We start from the raw sequence: 24,362 nt of genomic DNA on the forward strand, positions 1-24,362 counted from the left end.
TTGTCAACTACATGCATTTCTCTCCCCCCCCCCCCCCCCAACCAGAGGCAGCAAGGTGGGGGAGGTGGGAGTTGGTGCTCATGGAGAGCAGGAGTTAAGCCATTTCCCTACGAGCACCAGATCCACCTGATCGAGAAGCAGCAGTACAGTGGGTGAGGAGGCAGGCAGGAGCTGATACACACTGGCAGCTGGCTTTTAAGCTGACTATCTGTGCATGCTGGCTCCACAGACCCGCCTGTCCCCACTCTTGCTGCCTCCTACAGAGGCAGTAGGGGCGGGGCAGTTAGCAGTGCTGGCGGGATCTGGCTTAAAAGTTGGCTCCCACAACACTGGCTCTCCAGTGCCACGTACCACTCCTCCCAAGCTGCTGCCTCTGATGGGGGGGGGGGGGGGGAGACGGAAGAGGGACGGGGAGGCTGCTGCAAAGGAGCATTTTTCCACAGCAAGCTGCTCCGTGGTAACAGCCCCTGTCTGTGGGAGGGGTCTGAGTTCCCTGCGGAAAGGAGCTACCGCTGCGGAGAAGATTAAAAAGGCTCCTCTCGCTGACTAGCTCCGCCTGCCACCCCGCACTACTGCCACTGGTATAGAGGTGGCGGCAGCATGGGGTGACCGGGAGCTGGGAGCATGCTGGCTGCCAGCTCAGCCTTCGGGGACCATTGAATAGTCGTGTAACTGTTAGAAGTGGATGCAGTTACACGACTGTTCAGTTTAGGCATGTTAGATAACATGTAACTGAACACACATCTGATGACTACTCCCTCTTCTGTATTTTTTCCCAGGGGTAGAGCACATCTTGACTATTTTTAATTCTTATTAATGGTTGGCTCTGAATTACAGTTGAGAATTTTGCACATTGTGGTGTAATCTTTTATTTTTAGTAGCTTCATTATCTTTTAAAATCTGTTTCCTTCATTTGTGCACCATTGTGGTTCATGTATATGGGATGACGTAGCTTTAGTCATTTAATAGTTTTCAGTTCTATGTTGTAATGATTGTCAGTTTTTAAGCTCATATACCTTTCCTGTTAGTAAGCCTAAGTCTCCCTTCTTAAAAAGCTCTGTAGGAAAATTAACAACCATTGCATTCATATTTCTGCTGTAGCCTGCAGTCTGCACGCAGTGCAGAGTAAAAAGTATAGAAATGGCATCAACGGCATTTCTCCCAACATGATTAGCCAAGAACAACTGGTCCGTAAAGCTGCTAGCTTGTGCCACCTGCTTTCCAACGAAGGTGCTATATCTTTGGTGAGTGAAGCGCTTCCTAGCGTATTGTCCATAATTCCAACTCCATTCCAGTAATGTCGGTCTTGGTCGTTCTAAATGGAATGGACATTTTTTAAAAATTGAACTTTGTTTCTAATTTACTGGTGTGGTCTTAATGTACAGGTTGGACCACTCTTGTCCGGCTCCTTCGAGACCTGACTGGTCCCAGATGAGGGATTTTCCTGGATTAGTGGAGGTCATTTCTAGCTCCACTGTTGCCAGCTCCACCTCCTGTTCCCTCCCCCTCGCCCGAGCTTACTGGCTCCCCCCGCAGCCCAGCTGAGTGGCGTACCAACTCCCGTCTGCAGCCCAGCTGAGCCGTTCACCAGCTCCCGGACCTTTGCAGCCCAGCTGACCATGTGCCAGGCTTCTCAGCTCATAAGCCTCTATCCTCCCATCTTCAGGCATCCTAGCTGAGCCACATGCTAGTTCCTGGCCACCTCCCACCGCCAGCCCAGCTGAACCAATGGGGTGGGCAATAATTTTTGCAGGTGGACCACTTAATGCATTTTGGTACATGCTCATAGAAGGGCTCCATCCCTCTCAAAGGTGCGGGGCCTGGGGCAGAAAGGGTGGGGCTGGGGACTAGCCTCCCACCAGAGTTGTCTGGGGCCAGAGGCTTTGAATTAAAAACACAGCAAAGAACTTGCAGATTCTGGACCTGCCGCAACTGCATTGCCGGGCAGCTGCCCAGGCTTACTGTAGCTGTTTAAAGGGCTCATGGTCTTGGCCTCTGCTGGGGTGGAGCCGTGAGCCCTTTAAGTGGGATCTTGCTGCCTGAGTCACCTCCTGGAAATTCTGTGGCATGGGAAGCAAGATATGTTAATAGAAAGCAGCCAGTTGCAGTAGGCAGTCCGGATCCAGTACCCGGGCCACATCTTGCCCAGCCCTGATTGAAACAAACATGAACTACCAAATCAAGATCACCAAATTCTTTGCACGTGTGACTGGAGTCCAATCTGAAAGCAGGTCTCCAGATTTCAAAGGCATTTGCCAAATTAAAGAATACCCCAGTAATCTTGCTGCACGTCACCAAATATTTATCGGTGATCTTATCCAGGGCCTGACATGCCTTATTTCAACTGTAGACCAATAAAAGAACTGTACCAAACACTTCAATTTTAATATTGTATTGATAAATAAACTACTCATTTTCAAAAACAACAACAATATTTTTCCTTTTTCAATAAGTGTCCACTCAGAATATTAGAAATACATGTCCTCGTCTAATACGTTTGTTTCTGATGGGGGAAACTTTGCTGGAGTTTCCTAGCCCTTTCTTGATGTTTGAGTGGAGGATAAATTATGTTTGATATCTTGTCTGGGCTGTACTGTAGTTTGAAGAATAGAGCTGATCAATACAGCCGGTCCCCGAGTTATGAACGCATCGATTTACGACTGTTCATATTTATGACCAACCTCCTATACAACGTGGCAGTATGTAAGTGAATGTAATCCGACTTACCAATGGATCGAGTTATGACCTAATGTTTGGTACGTAACTCGTTTGTAACTTGGGGACCAGCTGTACATTTATGCTCCTTCTGCATTTAAGAAAAATAAACAATCATTAACCTCAAACTTGTGCACATTGACATCAGATTATAACCATTAAAAATAGGTCAGTTTCGATTTAAGCTTCTATCGGGAGTTTCTTTAAAGTGTAGGAGAATTTGGGGAATAGGTTTTGCAGTTTTTATATGTATTAAGATTTCATCCCAAACTGACCAATGATTACCAGTTATTCATTTAACAAAATAATTATAATTAGATATAAAATTTTAGGGAGGTCACCTGGTCTCTCTCTCCTGGCCAGTGAAAAGATTTTTCATATCTAAAATTAGACTGGACTAAGCGTTTGAAACATCCCATTGATGGATTTGTTTTCAAGTGTACCAGTGCAAATGAAAAAAAAAGAACGTGCACTAATGGAGTGAGAGCATGAATAAGAATTGAGGAACTTGCTTAAAGGGGGCAATGCTATGTCTAAACAAAAACACTGGTTGATTAGGGTGAAAGAACATATAAAGGATTCAATTTTTTATCTTTTTATTTTTGTTCAGCCCTGTCAGATGTTGTACCAAGTTTGCCATGAGGCAGTTGAAAGATTTATACAATATGGCATTCTTTTGGTGGCGGAGGTAAGATGATTACAATTTTTTTTGTTCTCCGCTTTGCTTGCAGTTATGGAATCTTTTGCTTTTTACTTACTATGGGACTTATTCCAAATATGTAAACTGAGACTTTTTCACTTGAAGAGCATAACAACTAAGGAAATCCTAAACTGAAATCTCTTTATTCTTTTATTTTAAAGCACAAAGTACTATACTTTGTCAGAATCACTTCATGGGACCAGCATCCCAGCAAGCTAATGCTGCTTATGGTGACTTTTACGCCAACTCTTAAAGTGGCCTGTAGTGATAGCTTTTAATATTTAAGTCCTTGTAATTTCAGTGACTATGTGATATAGCTCATCCTTAATTCCCTGCACAAAGTACAGCTACACAAAGGGAACATAAAACTGCACTGTTGGGGTAACTGGGAATTGCCCTCATCTGTGGTAATCTATAGGTGATGCAGGCCTGAGGCTTGCTCTAACTTGCAACAGGTTCTCTTTCTGGTCTCTGTAATTGGGGAAGTGCAAAGTATCTTGCTGCAGCAAATACAGCAAGACTGGGCTAAGAATGGAGGCAATAATTTGTCTTCCATATTTGTGCCCATCAGGGAATCTGTTAATGTGTGCATGTGCATGCACACCCTCCCCCCTCCATTGAGAAGTAAAAAGATGAATGTATTGTTGCATTTTTTTCTGTCAGAATCCTACACAGCTCCATGACAATTATAAATGGTAAAGTAGCAGAAAAAATAAGATGGTTACACATATTTGGCTGCTTCCTTCTTTAATTTCTCCTGTTTGAAGGTAAACTAGATCCACATCCCGTGCTTTGTGATTCTTGTTCAACTCCACTCTGTTGCAGCTCTTGGGATACCACAAGTTCCCTTTTAAATAGTAGTTAAATAGGTAGAATTCACTTCTTGTTTTCTAGAGAGAGATTTTCCTAGTTCTAAAACTCTTTTTTTTTCTGGACATGTTATCTAGATTTGTACATGAAATGTTAGCATATGATCATGTTTTACAATGCATTCTCTGCATGAAGCATTTCTTGTCCTCTGAATCCTATTCTTATTTACTTAATGTTCCAGATTCCAGGAAAAAAATAGGTGTGTATAATGGCATAAATGTCTGTTGTGTGTCTGCCTCTCAAAGCATATGTTTTGTCTTAGGGGCTTCGTTATAAACATGTATCATCTGTCTCCCCGTCTTTGCCATCAATAACTGGGCTGGAAGTGGCTTATAGGTCATATATAATGCTTGTTTGTTTCCTTGACTTGATTGTCTCATTTCTGAATATTTTATATATATCTATTTGCCGTATAAAACTTCCTTATTCTCTGACACTTGTACATTCCAAGACATGATCTATTTTGGATCTTATATTAGATCCATCATTGCAGTATGTGAATGCCAGGGAAACAGAACTTTGTTCAGTCCTCTGATATTAAGGAATCAAATGATACTGTTGCAGTATTTCCTATTTCTTTTGCATAGGCTTGTATGATTCTGTTACTGCATAAGCTGATATTTAAAATACCTTACTCATTTTCAGGTACTTTCCACGACCAGAACTATTAGGTTATGTTTATCTACCTTACTTCATCTGAATTGAATGGACAAACAAATAGGGCTATTTCCTAATCTCTCAGATACTCTGTACAGTTTTTCTAATACAATCTCACCACCACTTTCTGCAAGATTTATTTCAAGTACAGTATTGTCTCCAGGCTATACCGCTGTTCATGTCAGTTGCGTACATACTGATGTTTTCTCCTTTGATGCATTTTGCATCCTTTTAACTCATTTCTCTGTGTGCTTCTGATTGCTATCTTGTCTAATTTTGAGACACACAGCAAGTCAAGTATACAGTGTGTGTATCTTTAATAAACCAGGGTGAAACAGCGATAGACTTCATGTTTAATTCAATTTTAAAATATACATCATTAGTGGCAGACAACTGTGGGGAATAATCACAGTTTCCCTGTTTAGGACATTTGGGATACATTTTTTTTTCAACTTAACCTCAGAACAATGTGTGTGATTAATTGAAGTCTGTCAGTTGTGTCTGGCTACTGCATTAACTGATTTTTATTTTTTTATATTTTTAATTTATTTTTTTACTGCTGAAAGTTGCACATTTAGGTCTCTGACTCATGTTAATTGGAACTTTGTTGGTTTTTCGAAGTTTCTCTTTTCCCATTGTTTGAATGGTCCACTCTGTCGGTCTAAAACTCTCAACACATAGTATCTCTTTAGTGCATTTTTCTGTTGTCATTGACTTTATTACTTGATTTAAAATAAAAAATCCTGATTACAGTAAGATTAGACTGATGATACTTCATTTTTTCCTAAGACCTGTCTGCATCTCTCTTGGATGGCATGAAAGGAAACGTTTTGTATTCTGTCTCTATTATGCGATTGTTTGAATCCTGCCAGACAGCAACACGATAAAAATGAAATGAATCCTATCTCCTAGCATAAGGATTCTTACAGAGTTTTAGTCCACCTGCTTCACATTTGTGAGTTCTTGAAGCAATTCTCTACTGTGTGTCTTACCCACGTGTGATTGTGAGTAAGTGAAACTCAAATCCCTTTTTAGTGTTGAACAGCTACTTAATATTTATTCTAACTTCAGTGACTCTGTTTCAGACTAGTAAAACTGATGTCAGATTTTAATAGTTAGTTCTCTCCTAGTTGAGGGAGGCGTCATCTGAGTCAGTCATGTTTTCACTTCAACTTCTCAGCCATGCTACCCAGCTTTCCCATGCTACCTGCCTGATGACTGAACAGCATTTCCACTTGATTTCTTTGTAAGCCCCTTCTTTGAATCTCACACAGCAATGTACGGAATCTTAAGCACTCACACTCTTGATTATGTTCACCAAGATATGAGGGAGTCTATGTAAAGTAAACCCTCTCTCTGACTGTAATTCTTCTGAAGATATATTTTACCAACAATGTGTCCCTTCTTGGAAGATTCCTCCTAAATGTCTCCTTCATCAATACATGGATCTGATAGATGGAGCATTTCTGACACACCTCAATCCCCAGGTACAGTGAATAGAGCCTTGTTGCTTCTCTGTAGTAGATTGAGTTTCTTATGCACCTGCAAAGGGAGCATTAGCTTGATAGAATTCATTTTGGTGAGACTGGTTCCTTGGTATACCAGATACATTCCTCCTTCCGTTACTCCTATGCTATCTGATCATGGCCATCCCTAATCCTTGCTTTGAAACAATTTCAGTACCAGTTAACATGGTCTGCCCATGTCACTCTCATGCCTTCAGTCAATTTCAGAAGACAGTCATTTCTGTCTTAATTATAGTTATAATATATTGATCCCACACAAGCCTTGAAGAATGTTCATATCTTTATAAAGTGCCAGCCCTGGTGGCAATAATGGACTCTTTGGGTCTTTCTCTGTTATTAGTCACACTGAAGTTTTGTTGCTTCGTTTTCTCTTTCTAGTCTGAAAAATAACTGAATACTCTTCCGTCATGTACCAGAGTAACTCCTATCACCAAAGGCTGTCTATCCACAGCTAAGTAAAATGAATGTTTCTACATATGCAGCTGACTCAGTTAAGAGTATACCTTAGCCACTGCCATTTAATTTAGCTAAAGAGAGTTTGAGAATTTTAATATAAAAATAAAACCCCTTACTCAATCAGGACGACCTCCCCAGAGCAAATAAAATACTCATTGGGTAATGGTACATTTCTCTTATTAAAAGTGTAAGACATTCAGGCTGTCTCTACATTGGCACCCTTTTCCAGAAAAGGAAATGATCTGGAAGTGCTATAGCATAACCCCATGTTCTACATGTTTTCATTCCCAGATCTGTATCACTCTGAGGCTGTGTCTACATTGGCACCCTTTTCCGGAAGAGGGATGCTAATGAGACTTCGGAATTGCAAATGCCACGGGGGATTTAAATATCCCCCGCAGCATTTGCATGAACATGGCTGCCGCTTTTTTCCGGCTCGGGGTTTTGCCGGAGAAAAGCGCCAGTCTAGACGGGATCTTGTGGGGAAAAACCCTTTTCTGGAAGATCCCTTATTCCTACTTTCAAAGGGTTTATTTTCCACAAGATCCCGACTAGACTGGCGCTTTTCTCTGGCAAAACCCCGAGCCAGAAAAAAGCGGCAGCCATGTTCATGCAAATGCCGCGGGGGATATTTAAATCCCCCGCGGCATTTGCAATTCCGAAGTCTCATTAGCATCCCTTTTCCGGAAAAGGGTGCCAATGTAGACACAGCCTCAGAGTGATACAGATCTGGGAATGAAAACATGTAGAACATGGGGTTATGCTATAGCACTTCCAGATCATTTCTGGTAACATGGTTTGATCTAACTGTAAACCTCAGTGTCCTTCTTATTGTAGCTAATTTAACATATATAATTTTTTTTGCCATTTTAAATAATGTTTAGATTTCTAAACATGTCGGTATCCTTTCCCATGTGCACATCTATATTACAGACTAACATTTTACAAGAAATAAGCCAGAGACAAATGAGCTCTCCTTAAGCCCGTTGTGATGGCAGAATAGATGCCATCTCATTGACACTCTCGCCAACATGTGCCCCTTGAAAGCCTGTGGAAGAACATATTTTGCATCATGCTTTGCAGCCTCTTACTGCAAATGAGAAGTGAGTTTGCATGAAGGACACTTCCCTAGAAATGCATTGACAGCCGCCCCTCCAAAGTTAAACTGAGTGCTATTAATTGCTGGAATGATGCAACACAAGGAGACCAGTGTTATCTCAGAGACTCAGGACAAATCACTTATTTTATTAAATCAAACTCTTTGAATCTTCAACCACTGCGTGAGCGTGGAAACAAGTGCAATAAGCATGGTTAACAGAGTTAAGTAGCACTTAAACCTGCTGCTGAATTCTGTACTAGCTTGAAATTTTCATTTAGTTTTCCAGTACAGCAGTATACAAAACAAATTCAGTAATTCATCCTTGAGTTCACAAAGTTGTAGATCACTGTAGTGAAATCCACATCCCAAAAAATGAACCTCCTAGTGAAATGGGTGATGAAACTTTTCTTTGATGTATGCTGCCTCTTGAAACTTTCCTAACACACTGTATCACTTTACTCCATTTTTCCGTTGTCATTGACTTTGTTTCTTGATTTAAACCATCAATTATAATAAGATTAGACCGATGATACTTCATTTTCTACAAAGACCAGTTTGTGTTTCCTAGTGAAATGAACACTTCTCAGCTCTTCCTGAGAGAGGATCCTACAAGGCTCCCTTACTCAAGACTGCCTCTGTCATGTGATAGGCAAAGTTACCCAGTCAAGAGAGGAGAAACAAACTTTACCAATTCTTCTGGTTTGTTTCTGTCTACTTACTTCAGTCTTGTCTGGATTGGATCTCAGCTGGCTCATGCTCATTGTGAGCCCTACTGCATTATCACTAAGCTGTGATATCTGGCTATCACCTGCATTTGTTTTTCTGGGTGCTTACCTTTTTTTCTTCTCCCTTCTGATTTTAAGCAAGACGATCAGGAGGATATTAGCCCTAGCCTTACAGAGCAGCAGTGGGGTAAAAAGCTTCCTGAGCCCTTGTCTTGGAGAAGTGATGAAGAAGATGAAGATAGTGACTTTGGAGAAGAGCAGAGGGATTGCTATCTAAAGGTATTGTTTATAAAGCTACCCACAGATGTGATGTACTGTTCCTTTGTATACAGTGGTTTATATGTGTGTACATTTTTAATTTGGGACCCAAGTCATGTCAGAAGATATGATTTCTTGATACACAAAGTATAGTCTCCTTGTGTGGTCAGCCTTTAGTTTCGTTGCTAGAAGTTGAATTGCATTGTTTCTTCTTGGAAAGCAAATTTACCAGTTTTGTGGTTGTTTTGGTTTGTTGGTTGACAGAGTGGTGACGTTTGTTTTGGGATTTTTAAGTACTCATTTGGAAACTGATGGTCATCTCTGTAAAAGAATGAATTACGATTGTGCCATTTATTGCAAAGCAATATGATCTTTTAAGTGATGAAAACATGCTTCACTGTTAATGTCCTGGGGAAAAACTAGTGAAAGTGTGATTTGTAGAGCAATTTTTCATGTCAGACCACTTTTGCTTTTCTATAATAATACACTATTGTAATATATGCCCCTCCTCCTGTTCCTTCGAATGATTGTTTCCAGTGTTTAAACTTTTACTATGTAGCTGGTCATCGTTCACTTCTGCAAGCTTCATTCATTTTCATTTATGCTGCTCTAACTTAGGTGAACCAATCCCAAGAACATCAGCAGTACATTACCTTCCTGCAAAGATTACTAGGGCCTTTACTCGAGGCCTACAGTTCAGCTGCTATCTTTATCCACAACTTCAGTGGCCCTGTGTCAGAAACAGAATACCTGCAGAAGTTACACAAGTACCTAATAAACAGGACAGAGAGGAGTGTTGCAGTGTATGGTATGTTGAGCAGTTTGGCTCTGGATAAAGCAGAGCCAATATTTCAGTTATTGATGCATATCTCTTATTCTTCCTAGCACACAGTGTATTATCTTTGACCTGAAATACATGTTTTTTTTTTCCCCCCTCCTCATAGCTGAGTGTGCCACCTATTGTCTTGTGAAAAATACACTGAAGGTCTTTAAGGATATTGGGGTAAGTGTTTTGAATGGAAAGGTTTCTGCTCTTCAACTGAAACTGGCGAGGCTCTTTTAATGTGAGCTACTCAAAGGCAAACTTTGAATAGTGCATGAATGCTGTACAATATCAATCTTTGCTAATTTTTTCCAAGTAAATATTTCTACATGTGTCTTCCTGTTGTGCTTTGTAAGTGGCTACCTGGCTTTGAGGTTTAGGGCTTCAGAGGAAGGGTAGCATTGCACTTCCCACTGCTAAAAGAAATTGACAAGGATGGCTCATTATTTGCCATAACTTTCCAAGCCCTCCAGGAGATCTTGCCTGCATTAACAGCCATACAATTAAGCATGCTGTCCAAACCGTGAATGAACAGAAAGGCACCGCAGATGCGGACTCTCCAGGACTGTCACAGGGACCAACAGAATTCCTCAGCCACTCCTGGATAACTATGTTCCTAACAGCAATGGCAGCCATGTCCCAATGAACCTGAAATATCAGAACAATGCCATGAAGATAGAGATGTTTCCTTACATAACTGGATGAAACTTGCCTTTCCATACTGTCACTAGCACCTTGATACGTTTGGTTTTGTTTTTAATTATATCCCTTCATTTTTTCAAAGCAACTTATTTTTTTATGATCATACTGAATAGTACCTTTTTAGGTTGAAAGATACAAAGCACAGAATGTTTTTGGATAAGGGTTACTGAATGCCTTTGGCATGACTTGTTGAGTATTAAGCTGGCTATTAGAATGAACGCAAATTTCTACAGTTTGTTAAATGTGCTTTGGGATGCTGCCTTAATCTGTTTATCAATTACAGAGTATTTATTTTAATATACAGTGCTGCTAGGGTAGTAGAAGTAGCTGACATCTGTTACTTGCATCTGCTCATATTATTTAATTCTGTTTTTTGTTTTTGAAACTAGACATTGAAAAGTTTGTTTTTCTTCTCTTTAATCACATTGTTTCCCCTTATTATTAGTCTGATAATTCCATGTGGTGTACTTTTTCAGGTCATTTCTCATACATCTGATGTATGCCCATGGATACAACTAGTCCTGATGTGTTAATTCAAAGCTGATATTTATCATTTGTTGTCAAATTGTCTCATCATTTTGAACACTTCTGTTCCCATTAAATGTTAATGTTTCTACACTTAAGAATATACTTGTAAATAATCTCACCCAAAATGATTGGTCTTTTCAGACCTCTTCCAAATTACATCTTGTATCTGGCATAATCGCTCTTCTTCCTCCATGCTACTTCAAATCCCAACAATACCCAAGTGCTTAAAAGTGTCAGTCATGATGATGCTAGGAAGGTAAATCTTTCCAGTTGATTCTAGTAAGCAATTGTTCTTTATCACATGCATGAAATCCTGGCTGACAGAATTCTTTACATCAGTGGTGGTAATCTGAGTGCAAGTCCTGAGACATTTTGCTGATGTTGCCTGTGCACAGACATTGCCTCCCACAGCGATCAGTGGCTATTAGTGGTTCTCTGCTCTTGGCCTTTGGGAGATGTGGGAAGCGACAGCTAGCATGTTGCTGCTGCTCCTCTGCCTGCATGTCAGATTACGCGGAGGGGCCACAGGATGCCAATCACTAGTCTACGTGCTTTGTATTTAATAATAATAATATCCTTATGATGTACTAGAGTGAAGTAGGGATTCCGGAGATGATTCTCATCTGTTACAACTTTCAGCAACTACATGGTTTCAATGCTTGAATGTGTATTGTAGGTCCAAGGTTCTCATGAGGATAGATCATAAACTGTTGTACATTCTTCATTACAAATAAGCAATTCTGGTTGACTATGTTAATGAAGAGGCATGTCTTCATCCTTCCCTTTAGGTTTTCAAGGAGACCAAACAGAAGAGAGAGACTTTTTTGGAACTGAGCAGTACTTTCCTACCTCAGCGCAACCGGCAAAAACTACTGGAATTCGTCCTCAGTTTCACTGTGCTGTAGCTCTTGTTTGCCAAGGAGACAAGACAGGTTCTGAGATTGTCAAACCTGAGGGCATTTGCTAGTCCTTCAGAACGTAAGGTGTCCTTATTTGATAAGGCCTTATTTGACTTGAACCATTAGAAAGACCGTGCCTTACGTGTGCATTTATGGATTTCTGATGGTCCCAACCCTGTGGTAATACAATAATACACAGGTGACACTTTGGATGCAAGCGATTAGTCATGTTTGCAGAAAAAAAAAATGAAATTAAAACTAGATTTTAAAATAAAAAGTTAAAATTTATCAGTGTTACATTTTACATAATTACTTTTAAAGACTAATGACTGGGATAGATGCACAAATGCAGATCTTAGTGATTTATAGCTAGCCCTGAGATCTTGATTTTAGTGGAAACACTACTTATGGGAGAAAAAAACTGTGAAAACTATTACTTCAGAAAATTTGTCATCCCATTCCTCTCTAGTTTGTTTAAAATTCATGGTTTATAAAGATTTGCATAGATAGTCATACTTGATGGAAAAAGCCATAGTTTTTCATAATTATTAGCATCTAGAATAAATGCCAAAATCTTGAGAATAACAATCAATTGAGTTGCAAACCAGTGCTATCGGGACTGCATAATGCAATAATAAATTGCACTAAACACTGTTGTCATAGTAGAATGTGATAGTAGCACACTTTTATTAGGACTTGCTGTCCTTTACTCCTAATAGAAATAGGGAATTAATTTGTCTAAAACATGAATGTATTCTAACCACATAAGTTTTGTATTTAATAAAAAAATATTGTTTAGCTAATGCAGTTGACAGTTGTTTGTTTTGAACAGAAAATTTAAGGATAGCCAGCAAACCGAGAAGGCTTCTTTCTTATGCTGTTACCTGTTGGTTGATATTTTATTTTGTGAAATTATTTTAATTTTGGCTCTAAAATTTTCAACAATAACATTGCAATCTTCTAGAACTGACCTTTCTAATCCCTTTTAAACTGAAGTAGATGTCCCCATTCTGTTTTCTATGGCTGAGTTATAAAGTGAGCAGTTTTAAATTGTTTGGATAATAGCATCCTCTGGAAACAGGAAAATGTGGTAAATTTTCATTTTTGGTTTTAGTCCAATTGGGAATTAAAATTAGTATTAGGGGTTCTATTTTTTTTTTAAATAATCTGATCCTTGGGATTGGTCCTCTGTGCCCATATGGGGATCTGTGGACTTCAGTTGGATACTCCAGGGGGTACATATCTGACTGCAAGCCCTAATCCTGCAGTTCAGTTTCACTTAGCTGATTCAGGATGGACCTCACTGGTGCGGCACCTTCAAGACCTGACTGGTCCCAAACAAGGGGATTTGCTGGACCAGAGGAGGTCCCTCCTCTCCTGACCCAGGCCACCAGGTTAGGGTGCTAGCCTGCTCCTGCTGCTGCCGCCCCAGCCTTCCAGGGCTCTCTAGATGCTGCTGGCCCTGCTGTTGCTGGGGTCGGAGCACCAGGGCTGGAGCTCTGCAACTGCCTTGTTCTACGGCTGAGGCCAGAGCTGGGCACCAACTGGCTTTGAGGCTGGAGCTCCATACTGCCTGGCGCTGGAGCTCCGCAGCTTCCTAGCTCTGCGGCTGAGGCTGGAGCTGCACAGCCAAGACTGGAGCTCTGCAGCCAGGACCAGAGCTCCCAGCTGTGCCGCCCATTCCCCCTAGCCTCCACACTGGGGCTCCCGGCTGAGTCGTCAATGCCCCCTACAGCACTCCTGCCCTGCTGCCAGACCTCCCTGTTCTGGGTTCTGTGGTCCAAGAGCATCTGTGGTCAGTGTTAGACCAGGGAGTCCCAGCTAAGGGAGGTACAACTTGTACTAACTGAAGCAATAAATCAATCAGGTGTGGAGCTGGTTTATTGATCTGTATTCTGATTTGGATTGCTTTGCGCTTTTTCTTTTTTTTTCCTTCCTGTGAGAAATCAACCATTTCACTCAGGGTAGTGTTTCACTTAACTCCTCTACCCTATGTTTGCAGGTAAAACAAGCACTAGGGTTATCAAATGTGTGATTAATTTAATCATCTGTAATAATGGGAATTAGTGTATCACTTGTATCACAAAGACATTGCACAGTTACTCCGGCGTAGAACTGCTGCATACAGTTTGAGTAATTTGCAGCATTAGGAGTAACTTATTTTTACTGCACATTTGTTAATAAAAAAGTTGTATAACTACTGATTAAATGCTATTAATATTGACAATTTCAGAGTATGTTTTTTTTAAATATTATTGCTTCTCTTTTGCGAGAGGACTATTGTGCATGTGTTCTGTCACTAATCAGATACTTTAGAGCATTTAAAAGAAATTCTGAACCCAACTTACATTTAGAGATAAAAGCTGGTCAAATTGCTTTTATTTTTATGTACTTCTATAGGGATGAACCAAGTAGTGGCTGAAATATAGGACTTTCTAGGAAAGTCGGACAGCTGTTTAGAATACAGGTTCCTGTCATCCTAGTTAATGTGAACTATTTGTTAATCGGATGTGTTCTCTGCTTAGCAATTATTAAGGTAGTTGTGGGCATCCATTTAAGATCAAGCGGGGAGGTGTTTGTAAATAAAAAAACTTCTCCATTTACTGCACTTCAGTAAATCTGAAGTATATAAGATAGTGAGGGCTGCATGATAACTAAATGAACAAAAAAGCAATATGAAGCAGTTGAAGCTTGATTAGCTTTAATGAAAATGTTCTGCCTAATTTAAATTGATATGGAGTCCAGGGACCAGTATGGTCACCAGAATGTATTCGCTAGGTATCACAATTGATGATATGTGGATTAGATTATTAAAATTCCTGTTAGTTATAAAGTTGGGGGTGAGAACATGGATGTGAATAAACATTAGTTCCTACAGTAAGCAGAGAGGAATATGCTTCTATAACCCTACGAAGCTGCAATTTGAAAACCACAGCATAGAGGGAAATGTTGTATTATGAATGTGCTGACAGAGGTTTTTGCTTTCTGCCATTATATGTATCTCTATAGGCATGTGTAGATAGGGCATGTATTGGTTATGCTTTTCCCTGAAGTTAATGTATAGATTAAACAATTGACTGTCCATAACACTACAAAATGTTTACGCTGGGTCTGGGCCTCTAGTATCTTTAAACTCTCAAGCCTCCTTGGCTGATATATAGAAAGGATTCAGAGTTCATATTTTTTTATCTGGACTTGAAATGCCACAATACTTACTCATACAAGTTACTTTATTCTCAGGATCCTAGTTACTCTGGTGCTTGAGTCTTTGCAAGATAAGGGTTTATCAATAAAGTATAAGCATGATATCAAATCTTTCCACATGCTGTCCTGTACATTGTATTTGTTTTAAAGTGTAGAGCTCCCCTTCCTTTTTTTTCAGAAGCTGTACATTTGTTAGCATATTTAATCCCTACCAGTGGCTGCATATTATGCATACATCCCTTGTCTTTGATAGTATGGGGCATTATTCTGCTACCTTTAGTTCAAAAGTGCAATTGGGCATTAACTAATTGCTTGCTCTGTAAAGGAGTATCAGAATCATACTATTCAAAACAAAAATTACATTGGAAAGTCCTTATGTATTGTCTGTCTCACGATGTTAGAGAGAAGGTGGGTGAGGTAATATCTTTTTATTGGACCAAATTCTGTTGAAGTGCATACGTGAAAAAGTATGGTCTTAATAAATACACTGGCTTTATGGCTAACCCTCCTTTCTGTCCTGTGACTAAAGAGGTGTTAATCTGGCCACTTCATCTTGAATAATCTCTTAGAATACCTGCCAGCTGCTTCTGTTTAACTATTTGTTCAATTTTGCATTTAGCTTTGACACTGAAGTTTGACAACTGAAGAAGTTCTGTTACTCGAAAACTTGTCTTTTTCTCCAACAGATGTTGGTCCAATAAAAGATATTTCCTCCTTATCCTGTTTCTCGTGTATGGTGTTGTAAAATATAGTTACTGTGTGTCTGTATTTGAGTTCTGCCTATGTTAATTTGAAACTACTACACTTTTTTGCCTTATTACATGTCTTACTGTATCCATCCTTAAAAAGCACAGAGGCGTACTGTAGTCTTATTTTAATAAACTAATTTAAATGTTTTGTGCTAGCATGACACTGAACAGCTTTTTGTCAATTTAAAAAAAGTGGTAAAATAAACAATTCTCCAACTTCTTTCCCCACCAAATCTTTTCTTAATTAAACATATAGGTCTGTCTTTACAGGTATAATGAACTCAAGGAAAGGAATGTTTTAGCACTTTGGATAGGAGATTGGGGAGATTCCTAATACAGATTACTAATCCTGGGCACTAATTTTTCCCTAACTGCCTACAGCAGGTACTAGTAATCATCAGAATGAGATACTAGGCTAGATAGACTAATGTCTGAGCTGGTGTAGCCATTCCTATACTTGTGTGAGGAGGAAAATAATGGAGGGTGGCATAAGGAATAAGGAGAAACTAATAAGAAAAGATACATTTACCCTGAGAGCATCAAAAAAACCCTTTTATTTGAATTAATTTTTCCAGATAATGCCATGAATCTTATCCCTTGAGACTTTTAAAACTAGGCTGGACCAAAGCACCGTGCCCTGTTGGGAGCAACCCCATGTTGGCAAAGAGATGGACTAAATGATACTTTTCTGCATAGTGCTCAGTGGCTCAAATCTATATTATTAAATGTTGAGGCAGTGTGCAAAGGATCCCACAGCCATTCTGTTCCTCTTGCGTAGACCTTGCATCCTTTGGAATGTTATGATCAGCTCCTTTTCATCTGAGTGCTAGGCATACACCTGCACGTTTTGTCATATGCATAAGTAACCTGTGTTCAAACATCAACACTGTCTGAAGTCTCGTCTGATACCCTGGCAGCTCACCTGGGAGTTTTGCTGTAAACCTATTTACATCATATTACGCTGAATGTAGACCATTGATCCGAAGGGATGGATGAAGTAGCTCAAAATAAGAATAAAACTTGTACCTAAAGCTAGTGGTTCAGATTAAAGATGTAATAATGTGGTTAATTGACTAGTTGATGGAATTTCCATTGACTAGTCGACTAGTTGATAGGCACTTCCACCTTCCTCCCTGTGACATTTCCCCAGAACCCAGGATCAGCTGGGAAAGGCGAAGAGGTGGCGTTTCAAAGGGGCAGCCCGCCGCACAGCTGATCCATGGATCAGCTGTGCAGCGGTTGCCCCTTTGAAATGCCACTTTGAAGTACCCCTTCTCCACCTTCCCTTGCTACTTCTGTCTCCTAGAGGCAGCAAAGGGAGGGGGAGAATGTCGACTAGTCAACGTACTATCCGATAAGCAAATGCTTATTGGATAGTCGACTAGTCTTTTACATCTTTAGTTCAGATATAGTTGTTCAGCCTTTTGTTTTTGCTTTGGTCAATAACCCATAGAAGTCAATGTACCTGACAAAGTAGGTTGCAGCCCATGGAAGCTTATGCCCAGCAAATCCATGAATAAGCCCGTATAGGACTTTAATGTAAATATATACATAGCAGATTTTTACTCAAAGGGTGTTTCTTTCACTCTGAGTGCAAAACAATTGCATTTTTATCCACAACTGATTTTGTGTGTAAGAGGCCTCTAGCTACATTAACTTGTGGGCAAGGTTTAAAAGGATTTAACAATAGGCTTAGATGGGAACTAAAATGCAATTATTGTTAATGGCTTGTATAAAAAACGTAATGTTTATCAGTGATAACCTTATATAAATGCATTTACACATAAAATAACATCTTCCCAGTAATTTAAAACCAAAGATGTTAGATTGAACCCTTTATCTCTGAATTAAGCAAAAATTCAGTTTTGCTTCTAATAAAATCTTGTCATGTTGATTTAAAAGGATCTTTGAGTGGAATCATGTGGTGTTCTCTTGTATCAGAGACCTTGTGTTAGTAGCCTCTGGAATGTAATATGTTAACAATCCCTAACTCATTGACATGAGTGTAGAGTCCTGCAAATCTACAGATAAATATGGCTCATTTTTGTGGATGCAATTCCCAATTTTGTACCTAGAATTAGGGCTATGAAAGGCTAATTGGTAGGGGCTGGAGCAGCTCCTTGCCTGCCACAGGTAAGGGGCTTCTCCAGACCTGCCAGGGGCCTGCCATGGACACGGGCTGCTTTTAAGACAGTTCTCAGGTAATGGACTACTTGACTAGTCACTTACATCCCTAAAAGATACCCCAATTCTCAAACTAGGAAATATATCTCCCCTGCAGGAAATGAAGAATTGTGGCAGAAGGAAGAAAGAAGCATATTTGAGAAGTTAAGCTGTAAATAAGAAATATATTCTAGCAGTCTAGACTTGCTCTATAATCATCCAATGTTTTGCCTCATTCTTGTACCAATATAATATGTAGTCCAATAAATCTGGAAAGTTAAAACTCACTAGTGGTAGTTTTGGTGGTGGTGATTGGTTTTTTTTTTTTGGGGGGGGGGGGGATGCAGCGATTCCTCTGTTGGTTTTTCTCTCCATTCTCTTCCGACACCAATTGCGATAAGTCACTTTGCAATCTCTTAATTGCTCAAAAGTCATTCCTGAAAGGCCTGAACACGGTCTTTTAAACAAGGAAGGATGTTCATTTTAAATGCTATCAAGTCTAAAATATGAAGAGAGGCTGAGGTGGTTCAATAAGCTTTTTGTATAGAGGTTGAACCAGAGAAGGGTGTTTTATTGAAGGGTTGTGGGTTGGCTTTGCATAAACTCCAAAATATATGCCAGAAGTTGAATAGTCAGTCAAGTCTCTTTGAGAGAAACCTTTGGCAACTTTTCCTTTAGAATGAAGCCACAGAGGGTGCCGAAAAGTTGATTCTTTAAAACCATGAGGAGCAACGTATTAAGATATTTGGATCATATGCATACAGTGATCAGTATTTCTCCCCCTAACATAATTTATTTCCCTATTAGCATAAATTCTTTGAGCCAGGCATACAGGCATTCTGTAGCAAGGGTAAAGAATGAACAAAAGGGAATGACCTTGTGGCATCTCTTTAAAGTGAAGCTCCAGGACTTCATTCCATCGGTAAGAATTCTGCTAACCGGAAGGTGAGTAACATCTGCTCAATCCAGGCCAAAAATACAGGGATGCATCCCAGTTGAAGGACCTGAAAACAATATCACCCTCTTCCACGCAGCCTAAGACTTTTTATACTCCTAGGTATGTTTAGTGTCTTTCAACTGAAGAGCACGGAATGCTTTAAAAGGTGGGGGAAGTACCAGCAATTCCATTTGATTTATTAACAGTACCTCAAATTCTTCTGGGTAATTGTGACAGGGTCAGGCTGGAGGACTACAACTGAGAGAGAGAAAGGCAGCAAGAGCCCTGGTCAATCAGGAGGCAAGGAGATAGGGCTGCTGTTAATCAGGGCCAGCAGATCTCACCTGAGGCTGCTGTGGAATTTTTAAAAGGAAGCCCTCCTTACAGGGAGGGGAGAGAGAGTGAAGTGAGAGGACACCTGAGCAGACGAAGGTAACAGGAACATTGCCAGAGAGAGCAAAGTGGGATTGAGTCCCAAAGAGGAATTTTAGGCCCACCTTTTCCAGGCAGCCTGAGAACCCAGCTGAGAGCTGGAAAGGACTGTTTCAGCAGCCCAGGCTGAGCCGGGGCACTGGCCTCAGTGCCCTTTGTGGCTGAGGGATTAGAGCTTAAACCCAGCCAAGGGCTAGTAATGCAGTATGCAGACTGCCCAATGAAGGCCTGAGCTGGGACCCGGGAGTGGAGTTACCCTGCCACATAATTTACAGATCATATAAAGACAGTGAGTGAGATTTTAAAATCCAATGAACGGGTGGATTTAGCTATGCAATCTTATCAAAACTAGTGGCAACTATATGGCTAAATTCTGTAGTCAGCTTTGCAAAATTTACAATCTATTAATAGGTGATAAATGTTTTAAAGTGAATTATTAAAGTGATCCTTTGATATGGCAGGGGTGGAATCTCTCAATTGTTCAGAGAAGAGGGAAGGGTAAAAATAAAGCAGAAATAGCTGTGTTCATAAAGTGTAGGAGCAAGGAGAGGAGAAACCATTTCAAGGCATAGCTGGAGTTCAGGACTTCAGATTTAAAGGCCTACCAATCTTCTCTAGTGCACGTGTGAGGTTTAAAGACCTTTTTAAATGCTCATTGCTTTCTACTTTAGAAATGTTTCATCTGGCTTGTTAATGCAGTCTATGCAAAGTGTAGCAGGTCTGAATACTTTGAGATGTTGTTCCTAATATTCTTGGATTTGAGGCCAGGTCTACACTAGGAGCGTAACTGGTTTAGCTGTGTCTCCACGTCTCTGAGAGATGTAGTTATACCAATCTACCTACTAGTATGGATAAGTGCCAGATGGACACCAGAATTCTGTCAACCCAGCTATTGCCTCTTAGGGAGATGGATTACTAGCTCTGCTCAGGAGAGCCTCTCGACTCAGTACTGCTGTAGTGGTGCAGCTATAGCATTTAAGGCAGGAGTGGGCAATAATTTTTGATTGGGGGAGGGGGCGCTCTAAGATTTTGGAAAGTGGTGAAGGGCTGCACTTTCCTGTGGAAGAGATGGGGATCTAGGTGGGAGGTTGGGTGCAGAAGGGCTCAAGGGGTAAAGGTCTGGGGTGCAGGAGATTGTGAGAGGTCTGTGAGGGACAAGGAGGGAGAATGGGTACAGGAGAGTATTCTGGCCTGGGGGAGGGACTCTAGGAGGAGGTGCAAAGTCTGGGAGGGAACTGTGACCTGGGAAAAGGGAATGCAGACTGCAGAGGGTTTGGGTGTGGGGGAATGGGGTCTAGAAGACTGTTTGGATGCAGGAGAGGATTCTGGCCTGGGGGAGGAAAGAAAGAGGGGGTACAGAGTCTGTGAGGAAGTTGACTGGCAGTAGGGGAGTGTAGAGTGTTTTGATGGTGACCTGGAAGAGAGAGTTAGGGTGCAGGAGGGGCAGGGGTGCCAGAGGCAGGCTCTGGCTGGGAGGCACTTAAGCGTCTCCTGGCCAGCAGCCCTGCAATACCCCCAAGGCAGGCTGGGCTCCCTGCCTGCTGCAGCACCAGATCACTTGAAACTGCAGGCTGCTCCCTCCACATGGCTCTCAGCTCCAGGAAGGGGAAGAGGCTGGCGCTGCCCCCATCCCTCAGGCCAGTGTCTCAGCTCCTATTGGCTGGTTGTTTCCAGCCTGTAGGAGTTGAGGATTGGGGTGGGGGTGGGAAGATCACATGAAGCCTCCCCCACCCTGCAGAGTAGAGAGCCGCACAGACTGGTTTAAACAGCTGAAGCTGTGTGCTTGAGGGTCCCAGCAGGGTGGTCCATGGGCTGGATCCAGAGGCTTGGTGGGCTGGTTCCATCCCCCGGGCCGTATTTTGCCCAACTCTGATTTAAGGTATAGGAATAGCCTGAATCTTCTACAGAGAACTATTAATGTATATTGCACTAGTCTCTAATAGTCAGGTCTTTGAAGGCTAGGGTTGCCAGGTGTCCAGTTTTGAACCGGACAGTCCAGTATTTGAGCTTTCTGTTCGGGAAACAAATTGAGAAAACAGAACTGTCTGGTATTTTCCAAATAAGATGTAATGTAGTGGGAAAGTAGAAAGATGAATTATGCTGTAATAATTGAATAAGTTGAAGGAATACTGTTTGTCTCTGAACGGGAAGAAGAAAAGTATGTTCATGTTGTTCGTAGGTATGCAGATCAGAGTGCTAGCCAGGTGGGCCTGAGTTAATAGGAAAAGGAACATTAGGTGTTAGGGAGAAAGCAATTGAGATAACCAGGGAGATATGGACAGGAGATTGCTGTGTGCTTGATGTGGAAATGAAGATACTTGACTAGCCTCACACTAATCATGTGAAGTTTTGCCCCTCTTTTAATCCTGTTAACTTGGCTTTCTTTTGACTGTATAAATCAAGGAGTTTGAACCCTGTGGGGTGCTCACATTTTCTGGGTGCATTTAGCAGAGCAGCTTTGCTAATAAACAGAGCGGTCTGACGAACCTGTGAGTCCTGTCTGACTTTGACGGTAGATTGTGATGTAATGTCAAGTGTGTCAAGTATTTTTGTTGAAACCATCTGGCAACCCTATTGGAGGCAGGAACTGCCTTTCTCATCCCAGTGTGCATAGAACAATAGGGCCCTGAAACCTGATTTTCTACGCCTATTTAGGTGGTGAAAGATGCAGATAGGTACTTAGCAGGATTTCCAAAATTATCCAAGTATCTAACTTCCAATAGCAGTTAGGCTCATTTAAAAGTCCCAACTGGCATTTGTCTGCAACTTCAGGCATCTAATTATCTTTGAAAATCTGGCCCTGATCCATGGCTGAGGCTCACTGGTGCTACTGCATACATAGCATTCAGCAAAATAGCGTTAAGCAAAAATTAAGCCTTAATTGCATTGATTTTATTGGACCTATCTCTGTCATGTTTGTCAGGTTCAAATTCTATCTTCTAACTAACAGAACCCTCCTTTCTTCCCCCCACATTCATGTCTCATCCCTTTTCAAGTCACCCAGACAGAAGAAGAGTAGTGCTAGTCATACCCGCGCTAACTTTCCTGCCTTCCTTTGTGCAGGGTTTAGATGAGCATAAGAAAGGGCTGCTAAGCCATTGAGTGAGATTTTTTTCTTTCAGCTAGCCAGGGGTTCTCAAACTTTGTGATACTGCAAACCCCCCCCCCCCAAAGTTGCTTGCGACCCCTCACGGGGTCGGGACCCACAATTTAAGAAATGCAGAGCTAAGCAGTTTGCTGTTTATCTATGGAAAGCTTTTTACAGCCTTGCCTTTTGTATAGTTTAGTATACCCTATATCCCTAAATATAATTGTTGCCTAATTATGGGAGCAATGTATTTGGCATCTTCTAGATTTCTTATATTAGCTCTGTAGTATGGAGAAGACTCATTGAAGTACCAGTGAGAGGTTTCAGAGGAGTAGCTATGTTAGTCTGTATCTGCAACAACAGGGAGGAGTCCTATGGCACTTAAGGGCATGTCTACATAGCAGGGCTAAAGCCAAAATAAGCTATGCAACTTGAACTACATCAATTGCGTAGCTTAAGTTGAAATTGCTTTTTTCGGCTTATGGTGCTGTCTACAGGAAGTCCAAGAAAGAGCAATCTTTTTCCAACTTCCCTTACTCATAAAATGAGGGTTACGGGAGTCGAAGTAAGAAGTCTTCCACCTTACCATTACTTTGAAATAAAGGCTTTTAGTGTAGATGCGTTCTCTATTATTTGGAATAATATCAATTATGAAGAAATAGTGCTGCTGTATAGACGTAGCTTGTTAGACTAACAGATTTATTAGAACATCAGCTTTGGTGGGTAAAACCCACTTCGTCAGATGAATTCTATTGGAAATTACGAAAGGAGTATATGTAAGGAAGAAGATTCTTGTGTTAATTAAGCTAATTAAGTCAGGGAGATAGTGGGTCTCTCCTAGTGCTTGGCGTGGAGATGTGAGTATCTAGATAGGGTAAATTGACTTTGTAATGCGTTAACTAGTTGAGATGGACTTTGTAATGCGTTAACTAGTTGAGATCCTAAGTGGAGTGTTGAATTTGCCAATGAATTCCAGTTCAGCTGTCTCTCTTTCTTTGTAACAAGTTTTTGAACTTCTTTTGTAGAAGGATGGCCACTTTAACCTCCTAGATATTTAGTAATTGAACTCTCTCACTTCTGGTGAGACAGCCCCTATGCTGTTAAGTTTCATAGGAATCGAAACGTTTCATGGGAGTGTATCAGTTTTGACAACAATTTCTACAGGAAAAAGTCTAAATGAACCCTTGCATGTTTCCTATTTTATTTAGATAATGTTGAAACATTTTGTTTTAGTAAAGTAAATGTTTTATTTTCACTTGATAAAACTTTTGAACATAATAAAATATTAGCATCTCTATATAGTCTAATCTTACATGATATTATAGCTAATATGTTACATCATATTTTTACATTCCTGAACCAATATTTTGATAGTTCCTAATTGAACTTTGTGGAAAATTTCAAAAAAAATTCTTTTTTGTTCCAAACAAATAAAATGTGGAGTATTGGATCCAAAACAAATCAGTCTTGTTTCAGACTGGCTTTAGCCCCCAAGAAACTTCAGCATTTTAATTTTTGTTTATCTTCATTAAGTTATAAAAAATAACCCAAATATTTGGTAGGTAAATCTGAAATAAAAAGGTAAAGCTAGACTAGAGGATAAAATACTCTTTCTGGATACACCCAGAATTTGAAGAGTTAATGCTGAGTTTATTTTGCATTGATTATATAAAAGTTTCCCTTGCTGATTCAGTAGGAAATATAATTGAACAATGTTGATCTCTTCTTCTAATGACATATGTAGTTCATCTCCTGTGCTAAGTAAATTAAGTACAAATTGGCTATTAATATTTAAGAGCAAAAGATAAATGCCAGCTAGAAATTGGAGCAA

At 40.5% G+C, this 24,362-nt stretch overlaps 1 protein-coding gene across 7 annotated transcripts in view; it reads left to right on the plus strand.

Moving 5' to 3' along the window:
• The window catches only part of GPAM (glycerol-3-phosphate acyltransferase, mitochondrial), a 66,204-nt gene extending 50,073 nt beyond the window's left edge, over positions 1-16,131 (plus strand). For all 7 annotated transcript variants that reach the window (XM_075935470.1, XM_075935471.1, XM_075935473.1 and 4 more), the window contains 6 exons: positions 1,102-1,244; positions 3,326-3,403; positions 8,887-9,027; positions 9,625-9,814; positions 9,951-10,009; positions 11,848-16,131. In XM_075935470.1, coding sequence (XP_075791585.1) covers positions 1,102-1,244; positions 3,326-3,403; positions 8,887-9,027; positions 9,625-9,814; positions 9,951-10,009; positions 11,848-11,964 — 728 coding nt within the window. In that variant the 3' untranslated portion in view covers positions 11,965-16,131. The remainder of the gene's footprint in view (positions 1-1,101; positions 1,245-3,325; positions 3,404-8,886; positions 9,028-9,624; positions 9,815-9,950; positions 10,010-11,847) is intronic.
• Positions 16,132-24,362: the final 8,231 nt, after the last annotated feature.

The sequence above is a fragment of the Pelodiscus sinensis genome, chromosome 8, assembly GCF_049634645.1.
Source record: "Pelodiscus sinensis isolate JC-2024 chromosome 8, ASM4963464v1, whole genome shotgun sequence".
NCBI lineage: Eukaryota > Metazoa > Chordata > Testudines > Trionychidae > Pelodiscus > Pelodiscus sinensis.